This window comes from Notothenia rossii, assembly GCF_949606895.1.
Source record: "Notothenia rossii genome assembly, chromosome: 4".
NCBI classification, from domain to species: domain Eukaryota; kingdom Metazoa; phylum Chordata; class Actinopteri; order Perciformes; family Nototheniidae; genus Notothenia; species Notothenia rossii.
In genome coordinates this window covers 23979610-24001064 of record NC_136902.1, presented here as the reverse complement: position 1 = coordinate 24001064, position 21455 = coordinate 23979610, and the positions used below count along the sequence as shown (strand labels likewise).

The 21455-nt window shown below is 40.4% G+C and overlaps 2 protein-coding genes across 5 annotated transcripts in view; one reads left to right on the top strand and one right to left on the bottom strand.

The window, feature by feature from the left end:
- The window catches only part of LOC307036561 (uncharacterized protein), a 37574-nt gene extending 23713 nt beyond the window's left edge, over window positions 1–13861 (bottom strand). The window contains exons 1-2 of the mRNA XM_079677005.1: window positions 11371–13861; window positions 11134–11250 (exon numbers count right to left, since the gene is read on the bottom strand). Coding sequence (XP_079533131.1) covers window positions 11134–11250; window positions 11371–11638 — 385 coding nt within the window. The 5' untranslated portion in view covers window positions 11639–13861. The remainder of the gene's footprint in view (window positions 1–11133; window positions 11251–11370) is intronic.
- The window catches only part of LOC307036560 (band 4.1-like protein 1), a 44300-nt gene that overhangs the window by 7458 nt on the left and 15387 nt on the right, over window positions 1–21455 (top strand). For all 4 annotated transcript variants that reach the window (XM_079677002.1, XM_079677001.1, XM_079677003.1 and 1 more), the window contains exons 2-8: window positions 5165–5253; window positions 5575–5724; window positions 13872–13976; window positions 15207–15249; window positions 15336–15411; window positions 20943–21161; window positions 21292–21379. In XM_079677002.1, coding sequence (XP_079533128.1) covers window positions 5182–5253; window positions 5575–5724; window positions 13872–13976; window positions 15207–15249; window positions 15336–15411; window positions 20943–21161; window positions 21292–21379 — 753 coding nt within the window. In that variant the 5' untranslated portion in view covers window positions 5165–5181. The remainder of the gene's footprint in view (window positions 1–5164; window positions 5254–5574; window positions 5725–13871; window positions 13977–15206; window positions 15250–15335; window positions 15412–20942; window positions 21162–21291; window positions 21380–21455) is intronic.

The window sequence follows — 21455 nt, the reverse complement described above, 5'->3', positions numbered from 1 at the left end:
AAAGATCAAGGAACATGGCTGCTTCCCACATATCTAATCTTTAGAGATTCTCACTAGCTGATCAGCGAAACACAGCTTAGGTTATTGATGCCAACAGAGTCATACAACCCACTTCAATAGACAAAACTTCTTATGTAAAACAAAGCATTTGTTTTGAAGATACGATCTGTTCTTCTTGGCAGCCAGAGATACCGTACGTCATAGACTTTAGAGCTATCATTTTCATCGACAAAGAAAGTACATTTTTGGAACAGTGTGATATAATTAAAAAGGTTTGCAATGCTGAGACTTGTACTTTGTTGCAGTAAAGTAGTTTCCCGTCTCATATTTAACACAGATTTTGACCATCAGCACTCTGTCTATATTGTGAGAGTCAGGAACCGTGAATGATGAATGGCTTCCTCGCATACTTTATAAATTGAAGGCTCTACGCAGGTACATTTGCAAAATGTTGGTGAATCTAGTGTGCCACCAGCAGCTAAAATGATTTCAATTTTAGGAGGAATTCTGAGGTTTTAACAATCAGTTGGACCTCAGGTTTCATTCATGATGTTAAAGTTACACATACTGAGACTTCAAGGTTAATGCAAATATTCACAGATATTTTTAAAATCTATTTTATTAACCAGGATTTGAACCTGTTTTATTTTAATAAAGAAAATACAGTTCTTCGCATGATTTTGAAGGAGTAGGGCGCCATAAGGGGGATATGATATTTCAAAAATGTTGGTGTGCTTGGAGCCTTGCACAAATAGACACCAGTGACACTGACAGAGCTTTTGGGGCTGAACTCATATTGACCGAATACTCAATGGGTGCTTGGCAAACACTAATATGTTCATTAAGCTTAAAAAGCAACAATAGGGAGCTAAATATTTGGTTCATTAACTGAAACAGGAACAAAAAACGTGTCTGGTTAAATTTTCTGAAAATAAAAATTATTTACTGAAGATTTGCAAAGCTTAGAAATTGATTTAAACTGCCAAAATGGTGGTTCCTCTCAATGACGTATGTAACTGACAAGTAAAGGATCGAAATTTAATTTTGCGATCAATTGCATTGTACATCATGTCGTATGTCAACATTTTTGCAATAACAATAGTTCAAATGACTATGTGCAATGAAAAGTGATCCTTCAAAGTGACACAACTATAGCAAATTATCCTTAAACTCTGCAGCTACCCTCAGCTCTATAGACTACTAGAGCTTTCAAATCTAATGGCTTCCTGCTCACTGTTTGGTTTTCTAGTCTTCACATTCACTTGGACTGTGTGGGATGACCTGATTTAACTGTGGCATTGGCTTGGCAACCTAAACAAATACATCTCACCACATTGTTAAGGTCCTCAATTCTGATAGGTGCATGCAAATATTTGATATAAACCCTTTTCATCAGTGCCCCACCTATTTCTTAATATTTAAAATCGAACAGACAAAAACAGGAAGACCTTTTCAGGACCTTTAAAATAGTCAGTGGTGTTCATTCAACAGTGTGGATAAACAGTGAGAATGGGCTGCAAATCTCCCCCTGTTGTTCTATCAATATCACATTGATTTCTGTCTTAAACAATTACCATCATTTGTCGTTTTGTATCAGGACAAAAACAAATTTAAAACCCACCAGAGACAAACACACCACAGTGCCCACACAGTTTGAGATTAATAGACAAAAGTGAAAGTAAGATGGAAGATTTCAGGGATTACTTTGGCCCTCTATGACTCAAATGTTAAAACCTCTAGTACAGTATCATAGTTGTGTCTGAGTATAATGATAGATCAGTTAGATAACCATCATGATATAAGAACTTTTCACAAAGCACCACATTGTGTTATTTGGCCAATTCACTTCTGAAGTATGTAAAAACATATTTCTGTCTTGTTTAAGTATAAATAAGCCAAGTTATGTAAAGTCACTATTTTTGGAGGGCCTACAAACCTGCACATTGTTTTCAGGGCATTCTGTCATACTTCACAAAGTATTTCCGTGCTGATATCTCTTTGAAGTTCAAGAACCAAAGGGCCCCAGATGATTTTTGTAGAGAAAGACCTTCAAAGGGAGTCTGTTTGAAGACGTTGACTGCTATGGGAATGTTGAGTGTAAGCAGCCGCAGCAACTCATACTTCTCTGTCTCCATCAGATTCTTCACACAGATGATTAGGTGTGCAAAGACCAGAACTGATGTGGAGCCAGATTGATCAAATCTCAAAGTGACCCAAATGAAATAATTGATTGGCCTCACGATCATGATATGTGTGATATGTGCGCACTTACAGTAAGACTCTGACTTATTAGGATTCTTCTCAAGTTTGCTTGTGAATTACTGATACTTGGTTTTGACAACTTCTTAATACGGGGCTGACATTCACACAGGTGGGGGTATTAAAGTTCATAGATCTGATTAGATCAGGTGAGCAAGTGTTGAGAAGAAAATCTACTTAGCAGAGGATTAGAGATGGATAAAAAACAACAAATATATGAATGGACTTGGAATTGTAATCATATTTATTCCTCACTATAAACAGACTGTATGAAATTATATTTTCCACATGAAATAATGTCATGTCAAAAGACGTAGTATTGACACTTAACTAATAAACAAGACTTTAAGTCTACAGCTATGCTAGCAGCTCTAGGGGCCTGTTGGGTTGTGCTTTGAGATGTATGCTAACATGCTCGTAATGATAATGCTAAAATGCTTTTTTCACCATCTTAGTTTAGTGTTCTCCCACTATATTTCTCTTAGTACTAAATAAAAAGTTCAGCTAACTGGATTGTCATTAGCTTGATGGGTCAAAAAACAAAGTGTTGATCCAATTTAAATGTTGCCCTAAAGATGCTAGATGAAAAGTTAAAGGGTCACTAAAATGTTTCCAATCCATTCGTTTCCAAGTAATTTCACCCAAAACAAACCTTACGATGGCACCCAGGGTAAAGCCAGGGGATCACCGAAGTCAGTATCTACTGAGGACCATAAATGTCCGTACAAACTCTCAAACTGGACTAAAGAAGTTAACCGGCTGACCAACTCAGTCATTTTTGATGAAATTCCTGAACAGGTTCACTCTTCATCAAGCTCCATATGGTGTTAAAATGTTGTTTCACATCTATTGTGCCTCTTTATTATACTGTACTTATACACTTGCTAAAATTGGCAGCACCCCTTGTCTAACTTTGACATTATCTCCATGCATAAACATGAGTTGCACAGTCTCAGACAACAAAAAACTGGCTTCAAGATGCATGTTGATGCACATTATAGTCATAATGAGAATCTTTTTGTTATTATTCATTAATTAGATGAATCAAACAACCTGCAGGCCCTTCAAAGTAGTGAAGGAACACTGCATGGTGTTGGGGAGACATCTACAGCCGTCCCTGTGCCAGCCTGCTCTGCTCTTTGATCCGGCTTCATTATGCAGAAGGAGGCTGACCTATCACGAAAGCTGAGACGTGCTGAGCTCCAACCTCCCAAACAGTAAACACAGAGATGTACCCAGACAGCTGGTGGAGGGATAAAATAGTTAATTAGGGACTATTCTTTGGGGAAAAATGCTACCACATCTTTTCCTGGTTTACAAACATTTCACTGGCCGATCTTATTCCAAATTAAGCTGCCGTTTGTATCCTCCCTAATGATAGTTTTCCCTGGAAGCTGTGTACTTTTTATCGGAGCTTCTCAGTTCCCTCCTCACTAATCCCTTCCTCTCATTAACCTCCTGCCTTATTTTATGTTGTTTTTTTACTTGTGAAAATTCAGGCTTGAGGTTTGAATTTCAAATATCTTTACAGTGTTTTTGATAAGGTACATATTGAATGAGGTTGATATTTTCTTATACGTTTTTTAATCAACAATTTAAATATATATATAGTTTGGCATGAGTTGAAAGTTTGCTTTGAAGTGAAAAGCACATTCTGGGTATGGCTTTAAAGCCATTTTATAATGTATGGGTATCATTACAGAAGTCGGTTTTAAACAATATTACACGTGCTTTGGGCTGACACATATTCTGGGGTAACTCAAGACGAAATTGTAACATTAGAGAGCAGATGCATTTCTTGCAAACTATCTTTTTCGCAAGGCTGAAAAAGGTGATATTGTAAGCAAAACAGTATATTCGGAAAGTAAGAACCTTGAGCATTATATTTTTGGCTGTGAAAAGGAAGCACAAAAATAAAACTCTGCACCATTACTATCATTAAAATCCAGCCTCTCTCCAAAAATGGCTTAAGTGTAGAAATTAAACACCCTGTATTCATAAGATAATATTTCAGCTGACATAAGGAGTGTTAACCGGTGACCCTGTGCTGACTTTTCAAACTAAAGCTGCACGTTGACTCTGGGCTTTATCTCAGATAATTCATTTTTCATAGCTGAACCACCTAATCTGAATATCACCTATTGTACTGTATGTCACCTAGAAAAAAAGAGCTCTCTGCAGGAGTCCAGCTCGAGTACAGCAGTGGTCACCTTCAAATGACAAGGCTCATCTGTTCCCAGCTCACCTAGTATTGAATCAGCATTATTGTATGTCTCTCTCTTCTTTCCCTGGTATCTCTTTGCTCATAACCTCTGCCTTTTATACCGCACTACTCTCTCCTTCCTCCCGTCTCATCCTCAGATCATTGTTGTCACGTTCCTGCCCCCCCCCCCCCATCTCATTCTCAGTGTGTCTGCCGTCTTGTGCCGTGCCGCAGGGCCCCTCTGGCTGATGTAATTTATGCTATCTCCTTTTGCTAGTGTGAGAGGAGAGCGTCCTGAAGCCAACACTCTTCATGCAGAGTGCTCCTGTGGGAGGCTGTGAGCCAGCACCGACTGAGCTCCCCCCCCCCCTCTCTTTATCCATCTCCCATGCACACTGCAATGACCATGCATGGGAGGAAGACACTAAATGTGCATAGCTGTTCAGGCTAATTACAGACACTATAAAGCAGCTGTCAGGTGCAAAGACGTAATGCAGGTGATGTAAAGACAGGTATCTCTTCTGCAGGTTTTACATGAAAATGTCATTTTAAGTGAAGATTTGTTAATGCAGTGCACTGATTGGACATTTTTTGCTCACATCTCATGAGACCATCAGGAAACTGTAGCTAGATTACAGCCGCAGTAAACCCTAACACAGGAATTGTGTTGATGTTGACTGCTGCATTTATGTGTGGTTTCAGGACTGCAATCCATTTCTATGACAACAGAGACGGCTTTGGCTGGGGGATTGAAGAGTGCAATGGAGGGTGACGCCATGAGAACCAATCAGGTGAGAGAGCTGTGGAACTCACAGCAGCTGTACATCATTTCACTTAGACCCCTCAATCACTCAGGGCCCGCCGCCATGTTTGATATGCAAGAAAGCTAGCCTCCTCTGCATGTGCCAGCAACTAAAACATCTTAGAGCAGCAGATCACACTACGTCATGCATTTAGATGATTGCCTTACATGATCCAAGACTTAGGATTTAAATCACTTAAAGACAAGTACACAATGCCCCCTGAGACTCAGAATGAAAATGTTTAAATGGAAGACAAAGCACTGGGATAAGAACCTCACACACTTAAAAGAAAGGATTTCTCTCCCCTAGGCTGCAGAGGACCAGGGGGACATGGATGATAACTCTGAGAAGACCCCCAGCAAAGCCTCCAGATCCCCCCAGAAGATCAACAAGCGGCCCAAGGCTGTTCCGATTAAAGTCACACTACTGGACGGCTCGGTCTATGAAACTGGGGTTGAGGTATGCTTCTCACTTTCATCATCAAGAATTGAGAAAGGGGCTGAATAATCTACGTAATGACTATCATTATGTATAGCCTATTCTTGTGCATTGTTGGATTATTATCAACATTTTGGGTCCCTGCAAATTCATTTTCTGTCACCTGTTATGCGTATTTTTCTAAAGTACAAAATGCAGCTAATTTGAAAAGCAAACCCACTATTGCAAAACAGGCATTGCTCTTGGCCCAAGTATAGGGAATAATAAAAGAAAATACAGACTAAATAATTGAAACAGACTTAATGAATATATAACGAAATTGATGAAGCCGGCATCACTCAAAATTCTGCTTTTCTAGGGAGATGAAAATAGTGGGAGATAAAAACATGTAGAACAATAAGGAGACTGACGTGCCTCAAACAAATACATTAAACAAACTAAAATACTATATTTCCATTACGTTTTCTACATCTGTTTTTGCGTATCAGAGATTGCCTGGTCTCCCCCTACATCTAATATTATATTACCATATAGCTCCTAATGTTTTCATCAATCGGATGAAAATATGGGTTGAAACTTGAATACTTCACTGATCCAGGAAAATATATAAAACTTCACTGTCCTGTCTGGCTATCTATTGAAAGCCTCACAACCACAGAGGCTCATTATGTTCTTGGAATAAAATATTCAATATAGGGTGAGAGATCTTCCTTAATGGTCTGTAGGCCTGGGAAAAAACCCCATCAGAATTCAATTCTGCAAAACAGGCAGAAACATAATTAGAAATAATGATTTGAACATTGTGTTTTGCAGTGCTATAAAAAATCAGTTTCTCTGGCTGCTCAAAAGCACACAGACTTGGTGAGCAGGAAAACAGCATTCATAGAAGCTGGTGTACATATCCCTCTTTTGAACAGAGCCCTTGACTCAGCACAGCACAGCACACCTCAGTGGGATCTAGTCTCCCTCTGTAATTTGCGTTACAGAGTCAGAAAAGCAGCAGCTCTGTGGCTCTTCTCAGCGAGAGGGCGGGTGGAGGGAGGTAACACAAGCTCTGCATTGTGGGGGATGGAAGACTCAGATGAGCAATCTCCGGCTTCCATGAATCGTGACTCTGTAACCCTTTTGTGTTTATAAACAGACGGGCGTAGCTCTGGGTTTATTTGTCTTTCACAATGGCCCACACAATGATTGAACACTGCAGAAAATTGATATGGAGGGGAAAAAGCGAGGGGTGTCAAAGGGGCTGTTCCATATACAGCAGAGAGATCCTGGCCGGGACTTACAGATCACATTAAAGCCAGCTCTGAAACTTCATTTGCGGCTGCCAATGACCGAGTGTGATGGGAATGATCATCTTGACTCAAACTCATTCATGTCACTAAATTCCTTTTATGGCTTACTGCCTCTCACATGACCTCCCATATTTTACTTAGGAGAGGAGAAATATGTCACACGAGTCCTGACCGGAGCATCACACATTCTCCTTCAACTCAACCCCCACCCATAACACACACACACACACACACACACACACACACACACACACACACACACACACACACACACACACACACACACACACACACACACACACACACACACACACACACACACACACACACACACACACACACACACACACACACACACACACACACACACACACACACACACACACACACACACACACACACACACACACACACACACACACACACACACACACACACACACACACACACACAGTTGGGCTTAGAGGAAAAGATGAAGAAAGTGGGAGAGGAGGTGGAAAGAAAGATGGAGACGCCAGGAGGGCTCATTTGTGTACCGTAGTATATATGCAAGTATTGGAAAAAAGGCACATAATGATGAATGCAGTGGAATCACTGCTTTAATGACAGTCATAAGCAAACGTGCCCTGACAAAAACACAAAGAAGCAGCCTGAGCCTGGTATTGATGTTTGGCTCACGACATTACAGATATTGATTAAGCTCAGTGCATTAGTCCAGTCTTTAACCTACAGACCTAATATTAAAGAAAGAACTAGAGCACCTGTGTGCTGTGCTTCCCAACCTTCACACTTACAATCCCACACAAGCTTACATTTCCCCAAAAACTTCTTGAATTAAACTGGCTTAACACCACGAGGGGCCCACCCACATTTTAACTTCTTGGACTTTGGCTGAACAAGATATTTTCTTGAGATCCAACCCATGAAACGTATTTCTCACGGTACAATCATTTTTGATAGTTAACCACATGTCTGTGGGAGATCCTCTTTATTGGAAAAGCCAGGGCTGTGTGGCATCTGGAAACCATTCTGTAGCACTGATACTTAACTTAGCCTCTGATGCGGACCTGATACATTTTTTAAGAAGGACCTTATTAAGACAGAGATAGAAATAATACAAATTAACAGTTTTGTGACTACACTCAGGGCTCCCCACGCAAAGCTATGTGAACTGCGATTTTGTATGTCCCAATACATAGAATATGAAATGTACTAGTATACTGTTTCCAGTCCCCTTTATTATTCTATGATTTTTGGCACCTATACTTGGAATTGGATACCGTATTTATGCACAGGATAAAAGCATTAAACCCACAATCCAGAGTGTTCCACATTCTTACATTCAAAATGCCTCCTGAGAAAACCACCAGCGCCATAAATGCGAGGTTCATATGATCATGTGGTTAATGACACAGGGACCAACCTCGACTCCTTAAAGAATGATAACATCAGTTCATCTATAATAGATTCTGAATATCTTTCCCATTTCCAAAAGCACAGATGTAACATGTTTCCCCGCTGCACCACTCTCTGCACCGCTGAAGGTTCAGATGAGTTCAGCCTCTTGCTCAAGGGAACTTCAGAACTTGCACTGAAGCACACGCTGTCTGTTTGGAGGCCAGTATTTCTTATAGACTGCTCCACATCCTAAGAACCGACTTGTTTATGCTGTGCTAAAGCAGAGGCTTATTTTTAACTCACAGATAAACAAGTTCACTGTTTTTATTGTTTTGGGACTTTAGAACAAAGTTCATATATTTTCCAAGTGGTTATGAGACAAACTTGGGATTTTCTCATTAAATCTTTTAATACAATTATCTGGAACCAGTAGATATTTGCTTCTTCCAACCTCAAATGTTTATTGCACTCACATGTTTTCCACCACGCTGCTTAGTGTAGTGTGAAGTACACGACTAATGTTAGTTTCCGTTGACTACAATTTGCTTAAAAAAGGTGTAATGACTGACAAATCAAAACAATTAAATATAGTTACATGAAAGGGGCTTTCCACCTATATTACACATGAGACTCATTTGCTCATTCGTAGGATTTCTACAAAGCCTGCTAAAATGAGCCTTTTGTGGTTCTGGAGGGAGATTTCTGAAAAAAATAATACAATAACTTTGGTGATTTCATCAGGGTCATCTCGACTTGGAGGCTTAAAAATGATCAAATAAAGCCTGAATTACAAAGTGAGAGGATGTGGAATTGTAAAGACATTATTCCAAAGGCATTTATAAGTTCATTAGGGAGATGGATTGGGGTCAGGATATCTTGGCCTCGGCTGCTATGATGTTGAAAAATAGCAAATTGCCCACATTTTTTGACCTTTCAGATGTTGTTGTAGGGAGCCTCTGGAGCATAAACGAAAGAGTTTTCAAATGTTTTACGTTTTGGTATGTTTTTAGGGAAATTTTGTAATATTGCAACGTTGGCCTTAGGTGGGAGCAGAATTTCTGTATTTCTACTCACATTGTTTGAATAAATATATTGAACAACTAAGGATTAATTTGCAGGATTGATTGCTTACTTAGCCCTATATCAGTATACCATGAATAATAATCACACATCAGTAGTATTTTTTAGGAATAGTCATTTATTAAATATTAATACAATGGTAGTCCCAAAAACAGTTCCTGTCGTCGGAAAATCAGACGGACATTGCATTTGCTGCATTGCGTGTTTGTGTACCCTTTACTGCAGTGTCTGCAGTGTCCTCTCTTTGTCTTCACTGGAAAATGTGCCATTAGGTTCTTGCGTACATCCAGTGGAGGTTGTGATCTCTTGGGCCCTTTCTCATTTCACAAATTTCCCCTCCTCGACTCCTTGAATCCTTGGTCCTCTGGTAGTGACCCGGAAATGAATTTCAGTGCGCCATGTTGAAGGACATCTCATTTCTCTAAATGCACTTCGAGGATCGAGCATCGAGGAGGCTCTCTGGAGGAGCTATAATCGAGGATACACTGATGGGTCCTCCACGCCAGTCCGCAGATGTATTTCCGGCAACAGTGTAGTTAAAAGAGTCGTGACGCACGGCCGGACTTATCGCAGCCAATGACAGCTCTGCATGCATCCCATTATTTTATTAACTGCTTTCATCGCGACGCAATGTTTACAGTGAGAACAGCTGTGAGATCCGTGCAGAAAGCAGAGCAGTGTGTATAATATATATTTAAGCAATAGTTGACGACAGGCCGTGGTATATGGTCATTATATCACAGTTAAGGGTCGACAACCCCCTTAACTGATAGACATCAAACGGCAAAACATATTCAGTTGCCAGTTACTTTGGCATTAGGGCAGGGATATCTAGATACTTTCCAAGGTTTGACATAATGAATTGTGCTACTTTTAAAGCAAGTAACGATGTTTTCAAATCTGTACTCAAAAAGGTCCGCAAAAACGCTGTCGAAGCAGTTCCTGCCGTTGCTAGGTAGTTCAAACGGTAACAACGGACTATTTTTGATCTGCCTGTCGGGTGTTCTTTTACCCATAATGAGTGCCTCGCTGCACATTATCCCTTACTTAACTTCGACCTCCGGGGTGGCCTTATATGGAGGAGTGGATTGAGCAGTGCCTATCTCCAGAAGAAAAATGCACCTAAACGACGACATGCAGAGCTACGTGAAGAGCAGGTAGACCAACTGGAAAAGTACCACCATTCAAAAGCTTTCTGATGCAGGTCTTGAAACAAAGCAGAAAAATTATGACCGTTAGTGGCCACAGGTGCGAAAGCTCTCTCCAGAGCTACTGGAAGCCCAATCTCGGGGACCGGAGAAAGTGGAGCAATATTCTCGCCACGCCAAGCAACAGCCTAGTACAACCTCAACCTATACAAGTGACCACGTAAGCCATGCTACTGATGCTGGACAGTTTTTCAGTGGGTGCACAATAAATGGCAACATGAATGTAAATAAATAGCCAAATAATCGATCAACTCTCTCTGTCTAATATGTTCGCTAGCTGTTAGTTTTGTTACATAGCAACCACCTTGCACTATGTTTTGTGCAGAAGGCAACGGAGGGACTATTTTATTTTGAACATCATTATTTACTAATAAAAACTATTTAAATTAGAGTTTGTATTTTTCTTTCATATTACCACACTTGGTAACCGTATGGTGGACTCCCATCACCTGAGGAATGTCTCTTCTGAGCATTCAAAGGGCTCCTTGATGTCACTGTCGGGATGGGCTCCCATTGCCTGAAGATGGTCGCCCTCTCTTGGGTGTTTTCAGAGGAGTTATGTTCACCTGATTAGAACAGAATCAATCAATATACATGTCAAAAATACATTAGGATACAAGTCAAAAATATTACAGTGAAATATAAAAAAACATTACAAACGCCAAATAGCAGAAATGCATTCTTACCAGGATGAGAGAGGATGCTAGATCTGCCTGAAACTGTCTCCTGTTCACGATCTCCTGCTTTGGCATCTTTAGAGCTTTGCAGTCCTGCTTGTAGAGGAGCCAGGCGTTGATCACAGCAAGGATGATGGTGTGCCAGAAGATGTACACTTACCAGCGTCGGAACTTCATGGGGGTCATTGGGCTGTTGGGTTTCCTTGTACACGTGGCCACAGGCATCTTCATCTGCCTCTTCGTCACTGATATCAGTGTCACTTTCCTCTGATTCCATCTCAAACTCGCTTTCTCCTTTTTGGTAAGCTGCCCAAAATTAAATTTGATGAATGTATTCCACAATAACTAAATATGTACATGTTCTAGACATTGTAATAATCACAAACAAATTGTTTTGAGGCATTTTACTTGAATCTGACGAATCCAGTCCAATAAAACAAAGAGATGCTGCTCGTTTGAAGATTCGGAAATGTTGTGAGTGTATGGCCAGAGGGCAGGACCTATAAACACATTTACTACCCAATAGCATTGTGAGGCTGAACAAAAGGACCTTTTGACTATGTAAATGTAGTCTTTAGAAAAACAAAACATTTACTGACTTTTTTAGGATAGCTTAAAGTAATGTTGTAAAATTACAACCGGGGGCCTTACAGGAACATGTGTTGGGATTGTTCATTTCACCTAACTGTCCAATTCAAGCAACATATCCAAGAACCAAACCAAGCTACTAAATTGCATTCTAATAAAATGAGGAAAACTCAACAATCTGTACAGTTGTTCCTCTAGTTAATCAATTGCAAAGTGCTATCCCTTTCCTTGCATTAGTTAAATAGACTAAGTTCAATAGATGTACTTTCTCTTTGGCTAACCATTAAATCATTAACACCCACATGTGTCTCCTCATCTTGTTTGAATGGGCAAGGCGATCAGCAGAATAGATTTCTAGGATTACACCAAATGGCTGCCAACACAATTAGCCCACAGAACCAGTAATATAAATGTGATTGGAGCCAATTGGAGCGACAACAAAATCTCATCAGCAGCTCCTGAATTGGTTGCCATGCTTGGGGGATCAACTGAGATGTGTGTTACAATTTCATTTTGTAAGAAAATGTTTTAAATATATGCTTTCTCTACTGCTCAAGAGCTGAACAAAGCTCTGTCGTGGCCTTGTATTAACCGGAGAGAGAGGGCACATGCACATACAGAAGGGACCTATTACTTCTGTTTCCATGGTAACAGCTGCTTGGTTGCTTTGTCGCCATAGGAGCCAGGTTTCCCGAGGAGACAAATCTGGCGTGTGTTCCTGTGTGTGTGTGTGTCTCTGGTGTGCATGTGTGTGGAGATAGCATTTTGCCAAGGCAGTGTGTGTATCCCACAGTGGGCTTGTTTCCTCCCTGAATGGCTAAAGAGAAAATAGGTGTGGTCTGCTGAAACGCCACTGATGCTAAATGTATTTCCTCCCCTTATACAGGCATAGAGAGGGACTGTGGGGGGGGGGGCAGACTGGAAGCTTTTCCCAGACCACCGTTGGGCCGATTTTTACGTCACAGATTTTCACTCCTGTGTTATAAAATATGTGTAAAACAAAAACTAATTGTCTAGTAGGTAAAATGATTATAAAATAAATATGAGCACTCAAATAATTATATATTGAATACAACAGAATACATTTTTTATTATTATTATTATTTCTTCAAAAAGGATCTTTCTGTTGGTATTTTGCAAATCCTGTAGATTTAGACAAAAGAAGAGAAAGAAGGCTAACGATGATAACCCTGATGATGAACTGGTTAATGGTTGTCCCATTCCTTGGATTTGCATTCATTGGTGTCAATCTATTCCCTTAATAGAGGCTTTCTGGCACGCACAGTGCCATACAGTATGCATACTGTAACATGTTTCATTTTGTCTGGATCAATTGAAAACTGAAAGAATGGGCCCTAATAAACCTGAACGCATCCCATTTCCCCTTGATAATGCTACACTGTGAAAAACAAATCTGTTGAAATTGTCAAGAGGAGAGCTAGTTATGTTAGATGTTTTGTCTTGTTTGGCTAAAACGCTAATAATCTCCAATGAAAACAGAGATTCCTTTGTGATGAGTACATGCTCTATTCAGTTAAAGTAAATATTGTAAAATCGTATCAATTCCAATCACCCTTCGACTGAGAGCGATAAAGGGAGTTATCCTGCATGTGTCTTCTTACATCTTCAATACACTTGCATTATTACACTCTGTCCTCTTCTTTTTGTCTTCCACAGTACTTGATGTTCATACAACCTGAACCTGCACTGTGTCACCTGCCCACTCGCTGTGTATTCTTACGTGTGTGTGTGTGTGTGTGTGTGTGTGTGTGTGTGTGTGTGTGTGTGTGTGTGTGTGTGTGTGTGTGTGTGTGTGTGTGTGTGTGTGTGTGTGTGTGTGTGTGTGTGTGTGTGTGTGTGTGTGTGTGTGTGTGTGTGTGTGTGTGTGTGTGTGTGTGTGTGTGTGTGTGTGTATGTAACAGAAATTTGCCAAGGGCCAGACCCTGCTGGACATGGTGTGTGGCCATCTGAACCTGCTGGAGAGGGACTACTTTGGCCTGAATTTCCAGGACACCGACAACGCCAAGGTCAGACACAAAGAAACACACACATGCATGAAGATATCTTACTTCAGGGAGTTATCTTCATTATATCATTTGTAAAAGAACCTCTGTTGCTCAAACCAAAGGAAGCTGCAATGTAACCAAACATAGGGCATCAATTAGACATTGGAAACGGCTGGAGAAAAAGTCCAAATAGTTTTCCAAATGTGGTTTATGAGAGACCGCACAAACAAAAAATTATGAGGTGCATAATACAGGCAGTGGGTGTTTGTTATGTGCCTAGATTTATATATTATTTAATGATTCATCAAATAAAATAAAATCTGTCATGTGGTCATTTTTCCAATCAATTATTCTTCGTAGCTCTTTGTGGCTTTGAAGCTCAAATGACATGTTTACTAGCAAAGCCTTCAGAATTCTTATTTGGGGTTTACTGGATAGTCATCTGGCACAAAATGTTGGCGCACATTTAAAAGTTGTGTTAAAAGTGGTACATTTGTATTTGTTAACAATGTGTTACTTGATCCAAAGGGATTTGCAAGCGCTTGGCAGCTCTCGCCTTTTTAATGTTTACCATTGTCTTAAATGCAACAGAGAACTTCAGTTCTAATCCTCTTTTTAGAAGTTCTTCTGTTCTGTGTTCATTGTTGTTAGGGGGTCATTAAGGTTCTTCTGTGTTATAAAGCTTTGTATAGTCCAAGTCCAAATGTATGAGTTGACAAAGCGTGTTTCTTTAAAGCTGCTTTTATTCAATTTTTTTCCTTTTTGGGGGATTTTGTCACTGATATCAGAGCAAATGTCAACGAGCCTTTCAGCCAAGCCTCCCATTTAGTCATCCTATTTTTCTACATGCCATAAAGCAGTGAGTCCGCAGTTGCCCTTTCAACCATATTTAACCACTTGCGGCATGAGAGTGGCATACATGGCCTTTAACCTTTTAAAATGTGATTAGACAGTATGGCCTTTTAAAAATGGCAAACTGGGTCTACAGTGCAGCATGAAAGCTTTAGTGACATTCAGCATAGGAGCTGGACTCAACTGGCATTCATTGTGCCTAATATTGATGCTTCCAGTGTTTAAGAAGCCTGGTAGTCTTATTATATTTGGCTTTAAACTAGGGAGCATATTAAAAGAGGGAAGAGCAGCCACTGAGGTAAAGTTCTTAAAAACGCTCTTAAAAAGTGTGAATGGGGTTTTAAGATTTTGCCAAGGGGACATTTAAAAAAAGATATTGTCTCTTTCTTTCTTCATCAGCATTGGCTGGATCCCTCTAAAGAGATTAAGAAGCAAATTCGGGGTAAGTGCAACAAACACACACACAGTCAGACAAATCCACACACATATGGCAATTCTTTACAAAACAACCTTTCTGCTGGTCCGCAGTTGGTTCCTGGAGCTTTGGATTTTCTGTCAAGTTCTACCCTCCAGACCCGTCTGTGCTCATGGAAGATATCACTAGGTAAGTGTTAATACAACAACACAGCTTACAATTGTCTGAAGCTAATATGACGAGCTGTCTTGGGGATATTTTCATTTAGGCAGGATTTATAGAAAAGAGGTCTCTTCTCTGTCAGCTAAGTTAGTGCAATAATGGCTAGCTTGGTTAGCCGTTGTCTATTCGTTGCATAAAGACAAAATTAAAAGTTCTCAAAACAACAATCTCTAAACAGCCAATGTACACAAATAATGACTACAGAATGGTGGTTATAAGGAGAAAATAAAAGATCAGCATCAAAGTCAGGTAAAACTGTGATTGCAATAGAATGTTTGCCAGTAGTGGTTGTATGCTTTCTGACAGTGCATTCTAGTTAAGTGACTGTATTTGTCGTTGTTGTTTAGTGGCTTTATAGTCAATATATGCTGGACACAATAGAAATTATTTCTGAAACAATACAGTTGATAATATTGTGACATCACTATATTTGCACAAACATAGGTCGGTATTATATAATGTGTATTTTATATACCTTACAGTAGACTATGACAACATGCATGTATTAAATACTCTAAGTGGACATATATATATATTATGGAAGATTATGTAATGATGTTAGGCTTTCTAAGTATCATAATCCTGACCAGAGCAAAGCACAACACCAAAAGTATGTGCATTAACGTCAAAACGTAGGCATAAGAAATGTTTAAATGGTCGGTTTAACTAAATCCTAAAAAATACCTTTTCTACATTACCTCTAATGCAGAGGTGTCAAACTAAATTTCATGGCGGGCCACATCAGCATTATGGTTGCACTCAAAGGGCTGGTTGTAACTTTAAGACTATACAAATATACAATAATATATATAAAATAATGTATTATTATTTTACATTATTGCCTCTGCATTGGATTATTAGAATAGGGTAATAACTTCATAATTAAAGGTCACATGTCATGGCCATTTCCACTGATCATAATTCCATTGTTGAGGTATACTAAAATAGAAAAATACTGTGCAATTTTCCAAACTCACATTGGTTTCGCATACAGCATCTCTGTAAAGTATGTGTATTCAGCAGTATTCACTTTCTCCACTAAACGGCTCGCTGCAGCTCCCCCCCCCCCCCCCCCCCTCCCCCTCCGTGATTTCCTTGTTTAGCGATACACAGCCAAACACAGCCAAACTCAACCTGAACACACACAGAGTCACAGCCGATTGATATTGAGTAAGAAAAAGGTTTATAGGTTGATAAACGCCGTGAGAATGGGTCTGCAGAGAGAATTTCGCACGATCCCAACTGTCTGTTATCAGCCTGCAGCAGGGAGCAGAAATCAGCAGGGCTGCCTGCACTGAGTTTGTGTGTGGATTGGTCAATTTGGACCAATCAGCCTGGGCTTAACGTAACGGCTCCGCGGACGTAACGTAACGGCTCCACGGATTGGCCCATTTAGTTCCGGGTACGTGCTTTCGTAAGCACGTACCCGGAAGAATCAAATGGATGATGACGTCATGATGACGTTTCACCAACGAGGCGTTTTGGGGAGGTATTTTCTGTTTTAGAGTTTTACTCGCTACAGGGTGTACTTTGAGGGTTTTGACTCTGCACACCGTTTACATGCAGAAAAACCTTCATAACACACAAGGGGACGGGTAATAACCGGAAAAGCATGACATGTGACCTTTAACTACATCTGAAAGCAGAAGTCTAGGGCAAATAATTGCAATTCTCTTCAGTATGCATGTCACAAAATTAGATGCATTGTGGGACATGCAGTTTATAGGCAACATGCTTCTGTAAAGCGGCGTGTAACTGTATAATAAACTTATTTTATTTTTTCAGGGCATTGCGGGCCACATAAAATGAAGTCGTGGGCCGGTTTTGGCCCCCGGGCCTTGAGTTTGACACGCCTGCTCTAATGAAACCATCAGATGCTTTCCATTTTATATGCCACTGTTTTTGAGACAGTTCTGAAACTATGCTTCTCCAATTTGTGGTGCTCAAATTGTTTCACATAAAGCCAAAACATTATTTGAGTTATTATTGATGGTCAACACAGATAATGGTAAACCGTTGACACTATTATTGTGTGGTGACTTCATTAGGACTTTAGGATGTTATGCATACTATAAAATCAACTCTAGACAGTGTGGTATGTGGGTTATCTCAAATACCTTTGAAATTGGGTGTTGGAGGTGTTGCTGTTGAGTTTTTTAGCAAGTTCTCAAAACAATTTTCTAGGAATAAGATCTTGTTGTTGAGATATTTGGGTCTGGAACATGTAGTGTTTAAGCTAAAAGACAGATTCCCAGACATTGCTTTCTCTAAAGGCCAAACCATAGAGTGGTGCAGTGACGAGTCCTAAAACCCGGAAGTGAGTTAGCATGTTATCACTTACGGTTCCTTTGTCTCAGAGTCAATGGGGTTTGACCATAGGATTTTGGAAAATAGCTTGAAATAAGGTCTGTGGTTGACACAAATTTAAGAGACGGATCACGTTTTGTTCTAGGGCATTAATACATCAGCAGTGACCCCAGTGGTGATTTTTGAAGAGTTTACATGTCTGAAAACCGATGGTTGTTGACAAGTTGCTGAATAGGACTACAGAAGTTGTTGAGGACGTTGAATGTCATTACGCCGAAAACGTAAACACTCCCGCTAAGTTTGTTTGTCCCTTTTCTGCTTGAAAGCAAGTACCTGCCTCCTGCAAACTGTTCAAACAAACGCTTCAACTTGTACAATTTTCAATCTGTATTTTTGAATATCGATCTTAAGTTGGCGTGAAGTTGAATTTGTGCGACCATGCTGTACTCGGCTGTAGTTTGTTTATAGCATAACGTTAACATTTTGTTTCTGGCGATTAGATTTATGATTTCAAAATGATAAAAGTAGGGTAGACATTAGGGCTGATATGATACGATACACGATATTCAGCTCACAATACGATATATATCATGATATTCAGCCAACGATACGATTCGATACGATTCGATATACAGTGGGGCAAAAAAGTATTTAGTCAGCCACCAATTGTGTAAGTTCTCCCACTTAAAAAGATGAGGCCTGTCATTGTCATCCTAGGTATACCTCAACTATGAGAGACAAAATGAGAAAAAAAAAATCCAGAAAGTCACATTGTCTGATTTTTAAAGACTTTATTTGTAAATTATGGTGGAAAATAAGTATTTGGTCAATAACAAAAGTGCATCTCGATACTTTGTTATATACCCTTTGTTGGCAATGACAGAGGTCAAACGTTTTCTGTAAGTCTTCACAAGGTTTTCACAAACTGTTGCTGGTATTTTGGCCCATTCCTCCATGCAGATCTCCTCTAGAGCAGTGATCTTTTGGGGCTGTCGCTGGGCAACACGGACTTTCAACTCCCTCCAAAGATTTTCTATGGGGTTGAGATCTGTAGACTGGCTAGGCCACTCCAGGACCTTGAAATGCTTCTTACGAAGCCACTCCTTCGTTGCCCGGGCTGTGTGTTTGGGATCATTGTCATGCTGAAAGACCCAGCCACGTTTCATCTTCAATGCCCTTGCTGATGGAAGGAGGTTGTCACTCAAAATCTCATGATACATGGCCCCATTTATTTTTTCCTTTACACGGATCAGTCGTCCTGGTCCCAAAGCATGATGTTTCCACCCCCATGTTTAACAGTAGGTATGATGTTCTTTGGATGCAACTCAGCATTCTTTCTCCTCCAAACACGTCTAGTTGAGTTTTTACCAAAAAGTTCTATTTTGGTTTCATCTGACCATATGACATTCTCCCAATCCTCTTCTGGATCATCTAAATGCTCTCTAGCAAACTTCAGACGGGCCTGGACATGTACTGGCTTAAGCAAGGGGACACGTCTGGCACTGCAGGATTTGAGTCCCTGGCGGCGTAGTGTGTTACTGGTGGTAGCCTTTGTTACTTTGGTCTGTTACTATTGCAGATTCAGTCTTCCCAGCCTGGTGCAGGTCTACAATTTTGTTTCTGGTGTCCTTTGACAGCTCTTTGGTCTTGGCCATAGTGGAGTTTGGAGTGTGACTGTTTGAGGTTGTGGACAGGTGTCTTTTATACTGATAACGAGTTCAAACAGGTGCCATTAATTCAGTTAACAAGTGGAGGACAGAGGAGGCTCTTAAAGAAGAAGTTACAGGTCTGTGAGAGCCAGAAATCTTGTTTGTTTGTAGGTGACCAAATACTTATTTTACACCATAATTTGCAAATAAATTCTTAAAAAATGAGACGATGTGATTTTCTGGACTTTTTTTTCTCATTTTGTCTCTCATAGTTGAAGTGTACAGGCCTCTCTCATATTTTTAAGTAGGAGAACTTGCACAATTGGTGGCTGACTAAATGCTTTTTTGCCCCAATGTAATTCGATACACTTACATTATTTTCTGAAAGATTTTAAAGGGACAGTGTGATTTTGGTGACATCTTTTGAGTGTTCCATTGACTCGGATTGAATTAATTCAACTGAAAACTGAAAGCATCAATTATACAATATATGGCTCTGACTAGACAGAGTCTACAGCTTGCAAATGCTGGACAAAATGAATCAAAAGATGTGGTGAAAAAATTAGTTTCATTTATTGAGACAGTGCAAACCTTAGCTTACAAGCCTTTGAAACGTAAGTACATAAAGTGCAGTATCACAATGAACAACCGCCATCGCTGTCCAGCACGGTTTGTTTTGGGTCACGCTGCGGCCGCAGCTTCTTGAGTTCCTCAGTTAGCATTACCTTGTCCTGGTGGTGATGTTGTAGGTGGGTTCGTAGGTTAGTGGTATTTCCAGAGTATTTCACGTTTGTGTGACACAGCTTGCAAACCGCCATAGTTTTATCTAAATTGTCGCTTTCCTTCTTCTTTTTAAAGCCGAAGTGCTCCCACACATCTGCTTTTAAGCACGAAGGTGCTGGGTTAATGTTTGCCGCCATTCTCCTGAACCGCTTCGCACTCACTGCGAGAAGAAGACACCGCCGTCTGTGTATCTAGAAATGCTACAGCGACACTTGCGGCTCGGCTAGCTGACGTAATCACTCTTCATGCAAAGCGGACGGGGGGGGGGGATGGGCAGCGAGCAGAGTGCCAGGCGGAACACGGGGGATTTGAATGGGACTTAATGTATCGATACCCGCGGCTGAAATATCTATACTTTCTCGGGAAACAAAATATCGAGATATATATATATATATATATATATATATCGCAGGATCGATTAAATTGCACAGCCCTAGTAGACATGTGGATATTATCCAGCTGAACAAAACGTGCATTTATCAAACAGGTTCGTTTTCCACAGACCTTATCTAGAGCTATATTCCAAAATCCTATGGAGAAATCCCATTGCTTTTTTGTCGAGGGAAACCATGCGCAGCTTACTTCCGGGTAAATACGTCATCCCTGCACCACTATTAGCATTGCTGTAAACTTAGGTCATCATCAAATGGACTGACACTACAGAGTCCAGCAGTGGATGTTGATGTTTCCTGATAATAAACACACTTGTTTCTTAAACACGTGTCAGCAGTGTTTCGACCTCCTCCTGTGTTTCTTCAGGTACTACCTGTGCCTGCAGCTGAGGGACGACATCCTGTCCGGTCGCCTGCCCTGCTCATTCGTCACCCACGCCCTTCTGGGCTCCTACACTGTCCAGGCTGAACTGGGAGACTACGAGGCCGACGAACATGGCCCCGACTACGTCAACGAGTTCCGCTTTGCACCCAACCAGACACGGGAGCTGGAGGAGAGAGTGATGGAGCTGCATCGTAACTACAGGTCTATTAAAATATGACGGTTAATTCAATTGAATGCGAGTCAATATTGACAAAAGCTATTCCTTTGTCTGATTAATATGAAAGAAACAATGAATTCATTATTAATTAATGTGTGGCACTTTGACTCGTAGGGGAATGAGTCCAGCAGAGGCAGAGGTGAACTTTCTAGAAAATGGCAAGAAGCTCTCAATGTACGGGGTGGACCTGCATCATGCTAAGGTACAAGGACACTTTGTTTCACTGAAACTGTTTCATTCACGTTGTCTGAGGTTTACTAATATTCAATGCTGTGTGA